This window comes from Populus nigra, chromosome 1 (assembly GCF_951802175.1).
Source record: "Populus nigra chromosome 1, ddPopNigr1.1, whole genome shotgun sequence".
NCBI classification, from domain to species: Eukaryota; Viridiplantae; Streptophyta; class Magnoliopsida; order Malpighiales; family Salicaceae; genus Populus; species Populus nigra.
The window spans coordinates 25,234,101-25,251,070 of NC_084852.1; the positions used below are offsets into that span (position 1 = coordinate 25,234,101).

General features: G+C 33.4%; 2 protein-coding genes across 2 annotated transcripts; both read left to right on the forward strand.

Annotated features, from left to right (window-relative positions):
• The first annotated feature begins 1,850 nt into the window (after positions 1 to 1,850).
• LOC133705963 (receptor-like protein kinase HERK 1) lies at positions 1,851 to 5,728 on the forward strand. Its single transcript, XM_062131428.1, has one exon. It carries the CDS (start codon positions 2,684 to 2,686, stop codon positions 5,180 to 5,182), a length of 2,499 nt encoding a protein of 832 aa, XP_061987412.1. The 5' UTR covers positions 1,851 to 2,683; the 3' UTR covers positions 5,183 to 5,728.
• Positions 5,729 to 13,102: 7,374 nt separating this feature from the next.
• LOC133695158 (probable serine/threonine-protein kinase PBL5) lies at positions 13,103 to 16,808 on the forward strand. Its single transcript, XM_062117010.1, has 5 exons — positions 13,103 to 13,392; positions 13,873 to 14,129; positions 14,295 to 14,484; positions 14,591 to 14,982; positions 16,210 to 16,808. Exons 1-5 carry the CDS (start codon positions 13,284 to 13,286, stop codon positions 16,480 to 16,482), a joined length of 1,221 nt encoding a protein of 406 aa, XP_061972994.1. The 5' UTR covers positions 13,103 to 13,283; the 3' UTR covers positions 16,483 to 16,808.
• The last annotated feature ends 162 nt before the right edge of the window (positions 16,809 to 16,970 follow it).

Consider the following 16,970-nt stretch of genomic DNA (forward strand, 5'->3'; position numbering starts at 1 on the left):
ATTAAACGTTTATATATATATATATATATATATAGTTCGGTTTCATAACTTTCAGTTTTTAAATAGAAAATATACATAAAAGCAATTTATTGAGGTTTTTTTTAAAAGAAAATAATAATTGGTGTAGATGAATATTCATTTTATCTTTGAAAATATCATAACTACTTATTTTTAAATTAATTCAATATTTAGATTCAACATTAAACACGAGAGTAATTAATTGATCAAGATTTAATTTCATGTATTTTAGAATAAATTGTGAGAGAATGAGTTGAATGGAAACTAAAAGAAGAGGTCATAAAACACCCTCTCGACAATTTCTAAGGTGAAAAAAAATACTAATAATTTAAAATTTTTTTAATATTAATTTAGTGGTTTTTTTAATATTAATTTAATGGTTTTTTAAACAAAATAATAATCTAAAAAATACTTTAAAAAATATAAGGTAGCACACGTAAGAGACTCTGTATTTAATAAATCTCACATTTTAATTTATTGTGGGAAATGAAAGGGGGAGGTTAGGTCTCCATTTGCCACCAAAGTCAGGGTGGGGCTATTTATTAGTTACCAGCTGCCCTACACGTACCTTCCCCCCCTCCCTTTCATGTTTATCTTTAACAAGTTGAAAGCGATACTCGTTTTATCCTTCTAGTTAGTGTCACTAATTAATTTTTTAAAAAATAATTATTTTAATATATTATTAAATAATAATAAAAAACCTAAAAAAAACCAATTCATACCTCACTTACAGACGTCTCCGTATATATTATTACCGAGGCTAGCTTAAATAAAAGGCATGCCGCTTTCCTACATGTTTCCAGCACGTAGGAGATTTGATTAATGAAGTTTTCAAAATGAGAATCCATGGGGGAAAGGAAGAAGAAGAATCCCTTTCCATAACCAACTTCTTTACCTTTTCCAATTATATACGATGGCTGTTAATTTTAGGGGGTTGATTATTTTTGGTTCGCTCATGTTTTTATTAAAAAAAACCAAAACCGATTCAAACCGACCGGTTTCGGTTTGGTTCGGTTTAGTTTTTTAGGACAAAAACCTGTTCAAACCGGTTTGGCATGGTTTTTTCTTTATTTGGGTTCGGTTTGATTTTTTCGGTTCTAGGCTTATAAAACCGAAACCGAACCGGTCGGTTTTTTTAAAATTTTAATCGGTTTTTTTCACAGTTTGGTTTTTTCAGATTTTTTTTCTGATTTTCTCGGTTTAATTGATTTTTTGATTTTTTTTACTCACCCCTAGTTAATTTACTCGGGGGAGAGAGAACAATATATTTAAAATTAGGTTTAAAATATAACAATAAAAATAAAAAAAAGATATTACTTCCTTAAAAATTATACTATAAGGAGTGCTTAATATTATCGAGATCATCTTGTGCAGTAGTTATTTTTTATTTATTTTACAAGAATTTTATATCAAATAAAAAATTAATAATTAGCTAGAAATTAATTCTTATTTCATAAGTTATTAAGTTTTTGTTCCACAAGGATTTTTCAATAATTATTTTTATTGGGTATTTTCTATTATTAGATGCGGAAAGTAATGAAAAATAATTTTAAACTATTATTTAATTTTATTTTAAATTTTATTTTACCTCTCCCATCAGTTTTAGCATTTATATATAAATAGTATTGTGTAAGGATTTTATTTAGTTTTTGGCAATAATAACAAAATTGTCACATATATTATATGTGCTTTATTTCTCAACTCGTGTTAATTAAAACCCTGAATCAACCAGATCTGAAATGAACCTGGGCCCGGGTTTTAAAGCCATATATGAAAGTAGTCATAAATTATATAAATAAAGGTGTCGGTTGATTACTCTCTGCTTTTTTCCCCCACTTGTCATTAAAGAGGCAAGCCAAAATCTTTTTTTTTTCCTGTTAACCATGAGATAGCTGTTTCTAACCCCCGTTTTCCTTTATTTTTCTGACCTTCATACAAGAGGTTTCATCTACCCCCATGAAAGCTCACCAAAACATTCAAGCCTCAGCCTTCTGCATCCACAGCTGGTTCTGACTCTGTAATTGTGTTTTCCCATGGTTTGTTTGCTTGCACACAAGTGTGTTTGGTTTCTATTACTAATTTAATACAAAACATAAAGTATCTAGGAATCTGGCATCATCTGGGGTTGTCACCCAGTTCGCACCAGCTTGTGTTTTGACTCCTCTTTATTTGAACTGAAAGTCCTTTTAGGATTCCAAAGTATACCATATTTACCTTGTCCTCCTCACAAGCATTTCCCATCCGGGTCTCCCCCCCCCCCCCCCCCCACTTTCCATTGGACCTCAAATTTTGTTCAAGGTGTGCCATCTTTTCTTCATTTATTTGTGAGTACTGACAGCTACAAGCTCCTTTCCTTGTATTGCTTTTGGCTACTTTAGATTTGTCTTTCTTGTTCAATTCTATACATTGCTATTTAGGATTTAGATTTCTCCCGTATCTGTAACTGAAAAGCGCCAACTTCTTTGCTTGCTCTTGCTATATTATGCAATCTTGGATTTTGATTTCACTTCCTAATTCATCCCTCCTCATGGATTTTGGTTTCTATTGTTCTGCTATTGATTACTAGGGGCACCCTAGTGCTCTGCCTTGATAAGAGTCCTTAGTTTCTATCTTAAAGCTCAATAGATTTCCATATTTCCCCAGTAAAGTTCCAGATTTCGAAATTATGGGCAGTGTAGGATCTAGACGTTTCATTTGTGTACTTTTGTCAATCTTAAGCTTGGTATGTTTATCTAGTGGATTCACTCCTGTAGACAACTATCTTATAGACTGCGGATCGCTCACCAATACTACAGTAGGTAACCGTGTTTTTGTTGCTGATAACTCTGCCTCCAACTTTCTTTCAACCCCGAAAAACACTTTTGCAAATGCTTCAATATCTGTCACTTCTGGGGATGATTCACCGCTCTATCAAACAGCAAGAATCTTTGATGGAACCTCAAAGTACACCTTTTTGATTAATCAACCTGGGAGGCATTGGATTCGTCTATATTTCTATCCATTTGTTAGTGGTAGTTACAACATGAGCAATGCGAGTTTTGGTGTGTCCACCCTAAACTATGCCTTCCTCAGCAATTTCAGTGTGAAGGCTTCTGTTGTGAAAGAATTTTCAGTTAATGTAACCTCAAAGAACCTTGTTATCACCATCACTCCTTCAGGCAATTCATTTGCCTTCTTAAATGCCTTGGAAGTCGTTTCAGTTCCTGATGAGCTCATTACAGATGATGCTGAAACTTTTAATCCAGTGGGGAGATTCAAAGGCCTGTCCTGGCAGGCTCTGGAGACTGTTCATAGGGTGAACATGGGTGGACCAACAGTTTCCTTCGAGAATGATACCCTTGGGAGAACTTGGGTTCCTGACCAAAGTTTTCTCATCCAAAACAATCTTGCTATCAACGTGTCCAATATTGCAGCTGTCAAGTATGTAGTTGGTGGGGCAACACAGGATTCTGCTCCGAATGCTGTTTATGGTACTGCCTCTAGAATGAACTCAGATAATAATCCCAACAGCAACTTCAATGTGACCTGGGAGTTCAACGTGCAGCCAGGGTTTCAGTATCTTGTTAGGTTTCACTTTTGTGATATAGTAAGTAGAAATCTTAACGAGCTCTACTTCGATGTTTACATTGACTCCTGGCTTGTTGCTGAGAATGTGGATCCAAGCTCTATTGCAAATACTTTGGCTGTTGCATTTTATATGGATTTTGTTACTGCAGCAACGGTTAGCAATAAACTTCGTGTGAGTATTGGTCCAACTAACACTATTAGTAGTGCCTACCCCAATGCAATTCTAAATGGGTTGGAGATCATGAAAATGAACAACTCGTTGGGTAGCCTCAGTGGGACAGCTCCTGCAGTTGCAAATTCAAGTTCGAAGAAGAATGTTGGTGTGATAGTGGGATTGAGCATCGGAGCACTTATCCTAGCGGTGTTGGCTGGTATTTTCTTTATGTTCTGCAGAAAGAGAAGAAGGCTGGCACGCCAAGGCCATTCTAAGACGTGGGTTCCTTTTTCCATCAGTGGAGGAAATTCTCACACCATGGGTAGTAAATACTCGAATGGAACAGCCACTAGTCTTGGTTATAATTTGGGGTATCGCATTCCTTTTGTGGCAGTTCAAGAGGCAACAAACAGTTTTGACGAGAGTTGGGTTATTGGCATTGGTGGTTTTGGAAAGGTATACAGGGGAGTTTTAAATGATGGTACAAAAGTGGCTGTTAAGAGGGGAAATCCACGCTCCCAACAGGGACTTGCAGAGTTCCAGACTGAAATTGAGATGCTCTCTCAGTTCCGGCATCGCCATCTGGTTTCATTGATTGGGTACTGTGATGAAAAGAATGAGATGATCTTGATTTATGAATACATGGAGAATGGAACTCTCAAGAGTCATCTCTATGGCTCAGGTTCTCCCAGCTTGAGTTGGAAGGACAGGCTTGAGATATGTATTGGAGCAGCTAGAGGACTCCATTATCTTCACACTGGATATGCAAAAGCAGTTATTCATCGTGATGTAAAGTCTGCTAACATATTGCTTGATGAGAATCTCATGGCCAAGGTAGCTGATTTTGGGCTTTCAAAGACAGGACCTGAAATTGATCAGACCCATGTGAGCACAGCAGTGAAAGGGAGTTTTGGATACCTCGATCCTGAGTATTTTAGAAGGCAACAACTGACAGAGAAATCAGATGTTTATTCCTTCGGGGTGGTGTTGCTTGAAGTTCTTTGTGCCAGACCTGTTATAGATCCATCCCTCCCAAGAGAAATGGTTAACTTAGCTGAATGGGCAATGAAATGGCAGAAGAGAGGGCAGTTGGAACAAATAATTGACGCTGCTCTTGCGGGAAAAATTAGACCAGATTCACTTAGGAAGTTTGGAGAAACCGCTGAGAAATGCTTAGCCGACTTTGGGGTTGACAGGCCTTCTATGGGAGATATCTTGTGGAATCTGGAGTATGCCCTTCAACTGCAAGAAGCAGTTTTACCAGGCGATGCTGAAGAAAACAGTACAAATATGATCGGCGAGCTCTCTCCACAAATCAACAATTTCAGCCACAGTGATGATAGTGTATCTGCTGCACAGTTTGAAGCCTCAAGTGTGGACGGCCTCTCAGGTGTTTCAATGAGTAGGGTATTCTCACAGCTGGTAAAGTCTGAGGGCAGATGACTTGCTAGTTGGTAAATTTGATGCTTTTAGCTCCTCTGATAACTCTGGTTTGTCCTCTCACCAACTACTGCTTGTCATACCAGAGGAGACGGGAAAACTCTACTTATTTTTCTGGGAAAGGAAAACCTATACTTGTTAAGATGCATTTGTTTCTTTAGTCAATTTATGAGAGCATCTCCCAAGATCAATTTGTCCTGAGATTGGTCTCCGGGGTGAGCATAAGGAGACATCCCCATACTCTACAGCCAGTCGGCTTCAATAAAGTTGTCCTAACCATGCTAAATTGTTTCGGGAATTCTGCATTCAAGCCACGTATTCAGTCTCTTGTGTACAGCCGAGGTGGTTCAGATAGTAAATTGACGAGGATGTTGAATCTTACCCTGTAACATGTACGTGTTTTTATTCTTGTTAGTGTTGAAATGAAGTGCATTTATTTGGTCAGTGTATGAATGTTAAAGAATCTGCAAGTAGGGGGAGCAAGGCACTGTCGAGTGCCTGCTAGAAATTTGTCCCTGGGTACATTATCTAGCAGATGATTTTCGAATATTTCCTTGCGTGTTCGCAGTGAGTAATCTTCACGACGTTGTGTTTAGTATTGCAACACATGCCCAGCATGTGGTGGTTTTTTTTTAGCTTGACAAACCATGATTGCAAGATCTTTAGATTATGGAGTTTGCTGCTGCTGCTAGAAAGGATATTCTTTTCAATTTTTTAGCCATTGGATTACATTTACACCTACTGGTTTAGCACAGTTGAGGGTTCATTAAACTATAATGATGACCAGAACCAGATGATCAAAAACATTTCTCTATTTTGCCTCCATGGCAACTACTGCCACTCATGAACAAGCCATCTCGTTCACCATTTTTTTCTTTGTTCTTGGTTTCTGGTTGATTTCATGTCTCGCCATTCTTATCTATGGACGTGTGATTTCGTTCTGTATAGACAGGCAAATGCGGAATAATGAGAAACTAGAGCTCCTGATTTACACTACTAAACGGCCATGATGTCATCACATGACGACGCGACGACGTCGGAGACATCTAAACAGCCGTTAGATGAATGCCACGTCGTAAAATTATCGACACACCGGTCACTCCAAGCTACCATAGGCCCTATTGCTTTCACGTGAATCCTAGGCGCGTGTTGAACACGGTTACTGCAATCTTCCTAATCTAATCACATAATTTACATTAGGGTGAGTGTAATGATATGGATTTGTTTATAATTGGAACAAAAAATAAAATAAAATGGAAAATCAGACCGATAAAGTAATTTTAATAATCTTTTTAAAGATAATAAAGTTATTTAGTTTCTTATTTCTCGTCTAACGATTAAGTTCATCTAAAAATATATTATGAAATTATGAGTTTTCAATATATTTGTATATCCTTAATTGAGCTAGTTTTATCATTATAAAATGATTGATTTTCTAATCTCTTGTTATATTAATTTTTTTCATCCTAATTAATTACATAATCTATATATTATGCATATAATATTATATCTAAAATGATAAGCTCGATGAAGGAGGGCATGACAAGAGAGAGAATGAGAGGGCAAGAGAGGAGGGTTTCGAAGAGCGAAGGAGGTTTGGTTTGTTGTGAATTTTTCAAAACAAATTTTCTTTTCTTTTCTTCTTGCTTGTCTTAAACACGATTAACATGTTCACAGAGCTGCTTAAGATTATTTATAGTATAATATTAAGTCATGTGCATAACTAATTTCCTTAATTTAAAAAAAAAAGTTAACAGAATAATAGATTGGAAAATTATTTATTTCATAAAAATAAAAATAACTTAATTAAAAATACAAATTAGATTGAAAACTCACAATACCGTATAAGAAAACATTGAGGGTTATTTGAGAATATAATAAAACTCATTTATTAAATTATTTTTTATTTAGAAATATATTAAAATAATATATTTTTTATTTTTTTAAATTTATTTTTAATATTAATTAACATATCAAAATAATTCAAAAAACACAACTTAAAAATTAAAAAACACCATGTAACAGCAACGTCAAATTAACACGACATAAGTCATTTATGCTTGAAATATATATATGTTGTTTTAATTTTTTAAAAGGGTATTTATAAATAAGATAGTGATTGCTTTTTAAAATATTTTTTATTTTAAAATATATTAAAAATATTTTTTTATTTTTAAAAAATTATTTTTAAAATTAATATATTAAAATGATCTAAAAATATCAAAAATATATTAATTTAAAATTAAAATTAAAATTTGTTAATTTTTTTTAAAAATATTTTCTAACCAAAGTGTCAAATACTGCTTCACGACTCAGTCAGGTTGAGGTAGAGCCAAGCCGGATTGGGCTGTACACGGTCCAGTAAGAAACAAATCGAGCGTGACACAGGCCTAGCCAGTAGCCTTATATAAACACCTCTGCGAGAGAGCAAGCAATAATGCTAGAAAGTTGAGGAGAAGACTTCGCAAGTCACATACACGTTTAAGAGAATCGACGGGGTTGGTTTAACACCGAATAAGAGGTCCGATTGCGCTCGTTGATCAATCCAGCTAACTTACTCTAGAGGAGTGTGGTGTCGTCAGTATGCCAGTCAAGAAAGTATTGCCACACAAAACAGGCCTATTTTTCTTATTGATATTTTTTAAAATATACTGGTGAAATATTACGGTAAATTAATTAATTAATTTTTTTTGGATGAAATAGTACAAGATTGGAAAATATGATATTCATAACTTATTTCTATTTAGAATAACAACATTGATAAAAATAAAATAATATAAAATGGACAATGTAGAAGAAAGAAAGAAAACAAAATTGGAGGCAGGTCAAAACTTCAATTATGACACTATCAATATTATCAGAAAAATATTGATGAGATGAATTTAATGACATAAAAAAATCATCAACAATAACACGAGGGGAGCCACACTTAACATCAAAGAAAAGAAAGCCATCCTTTTTTTTGGGCGACAAGTGTGCTCGAGTTATTATTTGTGATATTTTTTAGTGTTGTTGAATTTGTTTTGTGGAGATTCTTTTAATGATATTAATTGTATCATAATCAGAGCTTAAACATTTATGAATTATAAGCATGAATGTTTTGGTTTCTAAGTCTTATAAATAAAAGTTTTGGATGCGTGGAAAAGAATAAAAGAAATTATTGAGTTCTTTTCTTTTTTTGTTGTTATTTTTTAAAAAAATCTTGTTCTTATATTCATTATTCATGGGTCTAGGTTCGATATTTGTAGAGAGATATTAAGTATATCTAAACAAGAAAGTTTTGTTAGAATATTGGTTGTTGAAAAAAGTCATGTTTCAGAAGATAAGAATCAATAAAACCTTGATAATAAATTATTAATCATTGACAATAATAAAATTTAAGATTTAATTTTTAAGTATTTCAATAAATAAATACTCTAAATTAGTTTAGTCTAAGTTTAATTTAACACTTGTTTAATTTGCAAGCTAAGATTGTTTTTCATGTATTTTTTTGCAAGTTTATATATCTGAATAGCATGTAATGATTTTATAATTAGCATGTATTTATATATTTACATGATTATAAACTAAAGAAATTAATTCACATCTCTGATTAATTTTTTTATATGTGAAATTCAGACAAAATTAATATTCGAAACAATTTGAAATGAAACTTTACCTGCATCAACCTATCAGATCGCGGAGTCAAAGTCTTGGAAGAGAGCTTGCAAATCACATACGTAGAAAATGGATGGATGGACGGGGTTGCTTAACTGGAAAAGAGGTCCAATTACATTAAAAAAAAAAAAAAAAAAAAGTCCGGTTGTAGCAATCCGACTAACTTCTTACTTCTCCCGTTTATTTGCAACGTGGACTTTTTATTGAGAGTCAGTCCTATAGAGTGGCCAAGAAAGACACAGCCCGAATCGCTGTCAGTGACGGTCCAAAATTAGTGCAAAGGCCGTCTGTCAGTTTACCGAAACATATGAACCGCTTCTACAAGTTTTTCCTTTCCTTTTGTGCCGAAAAAGTGGAATAGTACTAGGAACGCCCTTCGAGGAGGGCAAAATGGTAAGACTGCTATTTTAATAGAAATACTAGCAGCAATCAGGTGCATCGAAGCCACCATATGAAATCGGCGATGGATGGTGATGATATTTAGTTCTTATCTAGTTTATTGGACCGCGTTATATTGTGAGTGGAATTAATTTTTTAATATAAAAAATATTCGGTTGTTATTAATGTTTTTTTAAATGAAGCACAAATTAATTTGATGTAACTTAGTTGCCTTGATGGGTTTAAAAACAATTTTAATGACTAATAAAAACATACTTTAAGTTAAAATAAATATTAAAGATGAGGTTTTTTTAATAAATATTAGGACGAAGATATATTGAATTAATTCGGATTAGCTCATCAATTCACATATCAAGTCATGAGATCATGATGACTTTATAAAAATCAAATCAAAACTAATTACGAAACTCAATTTTCAATAAATTTAATGTTAAATGTTGAAATTGAAAAAAAAACTAATTAAAAAAATAACTCGAGTCAACTCGGATTTACTTGCCAAACTTGCGTCTGAGGTCATGGGACCAGGATAACCCCATAAAAAATAAATTGAAATAAATTATAAATTTTAATTCTCAATTAACTCAGTTTAAAAAGATGAAATTAAAAAAAAATAGATACAAAAACGATTTGAGATAACCATGGTTAACCCATCAAAACCGTGACTTGAGTCATGAGATATGGATAACCTCGTAGAAAGTAGACCGAAACAAATCACGAAATTTAATTTTCAATTAATCCAATGTTGAATGATGAAATTAAGAAGAAAAAAAAGTCAATTAAAAAAAAAGAATAACCGAGTCAATTGAGTTAACCTGTTAAACTTGCGGTTCAGAACATGATTATGGGTTAATCTCATAAAAGATAAATTAAAAAAAATATAAATCTCATTCCTTAATAAACTTAATATTGAATGATGAAATTGAATTAGAAAAAAATATAAATTACAAAAAAAATAAATGAAGAGAAAAAAAAGAGCAATATTCCATTGAATAATTATAAACTCAATCTTCAATAAAACTAATGTTAAACGACAAAATTAAAAAAAAAAAACATATCAAGAAAAGGAAAAAAAAAAGCACCATTATAATGAATAATATTATGCGAGGAGGAGTACAACTCTTTTAGTTTATACTAGATACTTGATTTGGACTTCGTCGCATCTTAGATATATATTTTCTCAATAAAACATTTTTATGCACAGTCGTTTTAACACGTTTTTGAAGTTAAAAAATTTCCAAATAAAAATAAAAAATCTCATTCATACATATAATTAAATAAATCAAGAACTATATGTATTAATAAATGAAAAAAAATCATAAATAATAACTCAAATAAAACTAGAAAAATCAAGAGACATGTATATATTAAAATATTTAATCTCGCAAAACAAGATATATTATTTGATTGTGTTTACTAAATTTGTTTATTAAAATATTTTTTTATTCAATCAAATAATAATATAGATAAATACACACATTAAATTGATTGAATAAAATAAGAAGAAAAAGAAAATTATGTAAGACTGTATATATTAGAAATATTATATGAAAATAAGAAGTTTTTATTTAAAAATTAAAGTTCATCTATAGAATAGATAAAAAAAATTATAGATGAATAAAAAAACCTCTTAAAATTTAAATGTATAAAAAATAATAATTGTCAATTAAAAGAGACTTTGTAAACAAAATAAAAGAGATAATGTGTATTAATCTAAATCTAAATAATAAAAAGATTTGAAGAAAAAACATACAAAAAGAAGCATTAATTTTAAAAAATAATAAAAAGAAAAGGTTAGACGTTGTTGGGCCTAACAAGCCAAGCTAGCCTAACCTAGCCTGCCTGACCCATTTGTTATGGCCCAAGTACAGGCCTGTCTTGGTAGGCCCGATCCTTATTGTTATTTTTTTACATTTGAGGTGGACGACATGTTGCCTGTGCTAATTTTTTTTGAAAAAAAATCGAATGGTGTGATGTCTGCTGAGATAGACAACGTATCGTTTGGTTTTGCCCAAAAAAATCAAAGCTTAATTTTTTTTGACTTGAAAACTTATTTTTCAACCCATATCTGACCCATAACATCTAAAAAATATCTTAAGAATCATGATAAACCTATCTATGATCTAAAAAAACAAAAAAAAACATCTTAAAAACCAACACCAACCCGAGTTTATATATGCTTTTTCATGAATTTTTAAGGTAAAAACCCCAATATGAACTCTTATAATTAAATAGAACTAGTTAACAAAAACATTGACTGTTTTAGTGGTTCAAATTGGTATATATAACATCTATTTTTCTTTACCGTTGAAATTCAGCAATTTTTCTCTTTCTTATTTTAACCAGGAATTAAAAATAACAAAAATAAATTAGAAAAATATTGAAGTATCAAAATTATATGATTTATGTTATTCTTAAAATGTGAGGACTAAAATGTATATTTCCTGGAACTTCTAGCATGCCATTTATGATATTTTTTTTATTCTTATTCTTGTTCTTCTAGTTCCACCATTAACTAGAAAAGTTAAAAGTAATTGATTTTTAATTAGAATTAGATTGTTTAAAATTAAATTTTAAAAAACAAAATAAGTTATTAAAAAAATACACAGCAGATCCATCGTATTTTATGCGTGTGAAGTGTGAACAGTGCAGACTCCACGTTTAAAGTCCCAAGCCTCTTAAGATTTTTACTTTAATTTTGTGTTCAATGCGGTGGTATCACCACCGTTCAAATTACTGTTAAGAAAATGGGAAAGCGCGTAAGATGGATCTTGGGGTCCCACTTCAAAGAGGAAACAAATCTAGAACGGTTGCCACCAAATTAAGTTTTCAATATAAAACAATGGCATTTGACTTTGCTCTCTCGCCTCGAGAAAAGACCAGCCAGACCGCTGTCGGTGTGATACGTACGTCACGGGCAGGTAATACAAGAAAATAAAAATAAAAACTGCGAAACTGCTTTGCTTATTTCCTTCTAGAAGGAAAAAAAAAATAATAATTAAAAAAAACAAAGATCTGTTCTGTTGCAACTGGGAACACCAAATCACTGTAAGACAATAACTAAGTGACACATCTGGTAAGAAGACAGCACCAGCACAACACCTGGTTTTACTAAACAGCCCCTGAGATTGCTGACACGTGTTCTCTTACAAGGTAACTACAAGTCTAAGTGACATAACTGGGAAGTGGTTAATCATCTCATGTGCTTTGTCTCCGGTTACGAGGGGAGTCCTCGCAATTTCGTAATGCGGTCCCTCTACCCTCCTCTTAATTTATATGGTCCCTTTATTCAAGAAAAATTCTTAATATAGTGCCTTTGCCAAATTTATACTTTGTTTCCAACGCATGCCGATGTATTTAAGATAAAAATGACTTGTCAATCATGAGATAACAAGGCAAGGTAATTTAATATAGCAAGGAGAAGTTAAATTGCAGCTAATTTGAGAGATCTTGCGAGATTTGTGAGTTTAGGGTTCTTGGAGATGAAAATAAGAATCCCGAATTCTTAGGTATAATGTTCCGAATAGTTTTTAAGCAATATATTTTTCTTCATTTTTCCAATTTAATTTCTATTTTCAACATCTGCATCTTTTTTCATGATTTTATAAGTTTTTTTTTTAATCAACAAACTTTTTATGCGTATCTGCTTTAGCTTACATTACATGATAGGTCACGCATAAAAAATTAAGGGTGAATCCGACAGAAAATTGATGAAGGGACCGCATTACAAAGAGTGCTTCTTGAATGAGGAGATTACATAAATCAAAAGCAGAATAGAGGATTATATTAAGAGAATCTTAAGAGTAGAGGGATCATATGCAATTAATCGGAGCTTGAAAAATGTCCTGATATAATAAATAAATTAAATAGAAACTTCTCTCCTAGAAGCCAATCCAAGCCAAGCAAGCTCTTCTTTTATTTGTAAACCCTATTAATTCTTAGTTTTTCTTTGTGTCTGTTGTTCCATCTGTTCAAACAAAACCGAGAGAAAGTAAGAGAAGAACCGAGGATAGGAAAAGGAGGAGGAGGAGGAGGAGGAATTGTATACTGTATGGGTTTTCTTTGCTTTTCCGGAAAATCGAGTAAGCGATCAGAGAACAGCAGCATCGATGAAAATAACAGTAACATTAAACGCAAAGATCAAACACAACTAACTTCAGGTAGCTAAAGTTTGCATGACCAAAGTTTTTATCTTTTTTAATTTTGAAATGTAAACCCCCCTTTGTTTTCCTGTCGTGTTACTATCGTTTTAATTCTTGTTTTCAGTCAATTGATATGTTATAGGGTTTTCTTTTCTCTTGAAAATCAATCACAATGGACTGCAACGCAAAGGGTTTCTTATGTTTTTAAATTTGTGATCATTTTTTTTCTTTCGCTTTAATTTGAAAAGGAAGAAGAAGAATTTTCGGTTTTGTTTATTTATTTGCTAAAATGGGTTTGGTAAAATATCTAATCGTTTAATTTGAAACATTTCTCTAAATGAAGAGAGGTAATTCTTCGTTGTTGTTGGGGTTTATGTTTTGCATACATAGCACAAAACCCTTCTTTGGTGTGCACTATTTTTTTTTCCTTGTCGTTTGTGTTTGCTTTCAGCTTTCATGGCCGTCCCTTTTGATTGTTTGTTATTCTTTTCTTTTTAGGGTCGATGAAAGTGAAGCCATATGTGAACGATTCAAGGGAAGAAGGGGCGTCCAAGGATGATCAACTGTCGTTGGATGTAAAGAGTTTAAATTTGAAGGATGAGATTTCTAAGGATATAAGAAACAATGGAAATCCGGCTCAAACATTTACTTTTGAGGAACTCGTGGCTGCAACTGACAATTTTAGGTCTGATTGTTTTTTGGGTGAAGGAGGTTTTGGCAAAGTTTACAAAGGGTACCTGGAAAAAATCAACCAGGTAGGTACAAAATAAGTCATTTACTACATACAGAAATGTTGTCTGCCAATAGATTTATGTTTTTTTACAGGGTACCTTCCTTGTAAAGTGTCTCCTTTATAGTTTGCTTGTGTTCACTGTTCAGTAGCTGGTTAGACTTAAATTGTGTTGTTGTTGTTGTTATAGGTTGTCGCTATCAAGCAACTTGATCAAAATGGACTTCAAGGGATAAGGGAGTTTGTAGTTGAAGTACTGACACTAAGTCTAGCAGACAATCCAAATCTTGTCAAGTTGATTGGATTTTGTGCCGAGGGAGATCAGAGGTTATTGGTTTATGAGTACATGCCATTAGGATCTCTGGAAAATCATTTGCATGGTATTTAAGTCTCCTGGCTTCTCATTCTCCTTGTTTACATTTGTGTTTTACCAATTACTGTTCTCTTATCTGTTAATGCTTTTGTTTTTCTCATTTCTGTGTTCAGATATTCCGCCCAATAGGCAACCGCTTGATTGGAATGCAAGAATGAAAATAGCTGCTGGTGCAGCAAAGGGTTTAGAGTATTTGCACAATGAAATGGCACCCCCTGTTATATATCGTGATCTAAAATGCTCCAATATTTTGCTTGGTGAGGGCTATCATCCTAAGCTATCTGATTTTGGGCTGGCAAAAGTGGGACCCAGCGGTGACCATACTCATGTTTCTACAAGGGTTATGGGCACATATGGGTACTGTGCACCAGATTATGCAATGACAGGTCAGCTGACGTTTAAATCAGATGTTTATAGCTTTGGGGTTGTTCTTTTGGAGCTCATCACAGGCAGGAAAGCAATTGATCAAACAAAAGAACGCAGTGAGCAAAATCTGGTCGCATGGGTAAGACTATCTGATGGATGTCTTTGTTTTTGCATTGCTGCTAAGGTCTTTGTTTTTTTAATTCAGTTTAACTGTGCTTTCAAGGGAACATGTTCTTGTTGGTCCACTCTTAAAGTATTAGTTCTTTAAACTGAAATGACACCTTTACTGGTTATGATAAAATTAAGAAGAGTCTAATGTTTTGATGTCATTTGGAAGTTGTCTGAACAAACTGGCTCTGCATGTTTAATTGGTTCTGATGACACCGTTGTTGTGAAATATAGATGATCATTTTATGGTTGTTTTCTCTCTCTAGATTGTTTCCGGTGCTTATAGAATCGAGATCTCTATAACAATCAACTAGTCTTGAAATCATTTGTTTACGATTCAAGTTGACTATAACTAGAATATCTTGATCACTTGCAGTGCAGAAAAAGCATTTTGAATGTAAGATCTTCAATTTCATAATGTAACGATAAATAATTGATGCATGGCTTGCTTCAACAATGCTTAACCGTGAGAAAATGTTCAGAAGGGCATGGCTATGCACTCCATATTCAATTTTTAATTAAAATGTTCAGAAGGGCATGGCTATGCACTCCATATTCAATTTTTAATTAAACTAAGCACGCAGCAAATGCAATATGTATCAGCAAGTGGAAGCTTTTCCTAAAGCATGAAGACCTTTCTATATGTTAGATAAAAGATATCAATTAAATGCACTGCATAATAAACTCAGCTCCCCTTTGTAGTCCTTTCCTCCTAAATTTTGTTGTAACTTACACAAAACTGTTTGTTTTCACTTCTCTTGCTGCTACTATCAAATTCATATCTTGAACCTTCTTGCTGCTGTCGATAACAATAGTCCTTTAGATGGCTTTACTGTAGCCTTGCCTCCATTTATCAACACTTCATGTTTAGATTGATAAAACTTCTGGAAAGTTTTCAGGAAGTGTCTAGTCCCACATCAATATCTTCAAGCTGTTTTTAAGTTTTCAAATAGGGTACAAGCAGAAACTTTACACCCTTGCCTTTCATTAAGTGTTGGCTTGATCTTATGCCTGAGCAAATTCTTAATCTTATTTCCTGATAATTAATTTTTTTAGCAAATGGAAGAACTCTTCTACCAATGTGATCATTGTAGATTTGCATGATTGTTTTTTGCAAATTGAAGTAGAAAATGAAATTTTGTTAACCCAAGAGTAGTACCAGTGACAGGCTTATGAAATCCGTTGGATTTGCTTGCAGGCGCGACCCATGTTCAAAGACCGGAGGAACTTCTCAGGCATGGTTGACCCTTTCCTTCAAGGTCAATATCCAATAAAAGGATTATACCAAGCTCTCGCCATTGCTGCAATGTGTGTGCAGGAGCAGCCCAATATGCGCCCTGCTGTATCTGATGTGGTTTTGGCTCTGAACTATCTAGCTTCTCACAAATATGATCCCCAAATCCATCCTTTCAAAGACCCTCGGAGGAGACCATCTCATCCCGGATTGGATAAGGACAATGGTAGAACATAAATTGCACGTGGTGGGCTCATAGATGACTAATCTGGAGAACCAAAAATTAGGAATGAATGGCCAACACATTTTTGCAGTGTTAATATTCCTAGTGCCTGGTATCAGTTTTTGTTACATGGGAGATAGCAGGCAATAGTTACATTTTCATCCTCTTACAGAAATTCCTGCCCTTTCCTCTTCATCCTTGTACATGAGAGCTGGGTTTTTGTATGTAAGATGCCTCTCATTAGGAATTATTTTCGCATTCTGTATAGACTAGCCTTAATTAATAACCACAGTAATAAGTGCGCTTATCTAATTTCAGGCTCAAAGTGTTCTTTTTTGCACTCCTGTCTATATTTTTTTTCCTGTGTAATTGGATCTAGCACCTGGAAATGGAAAGTTGAATTGGGAAAGCTTTACCAGGAACACTGATCATCAAAGCTTTACCAGGAACACTGATCATCTTCTTCCTACTCTGGGCATAAGTTGCACTGGCATGGTATATT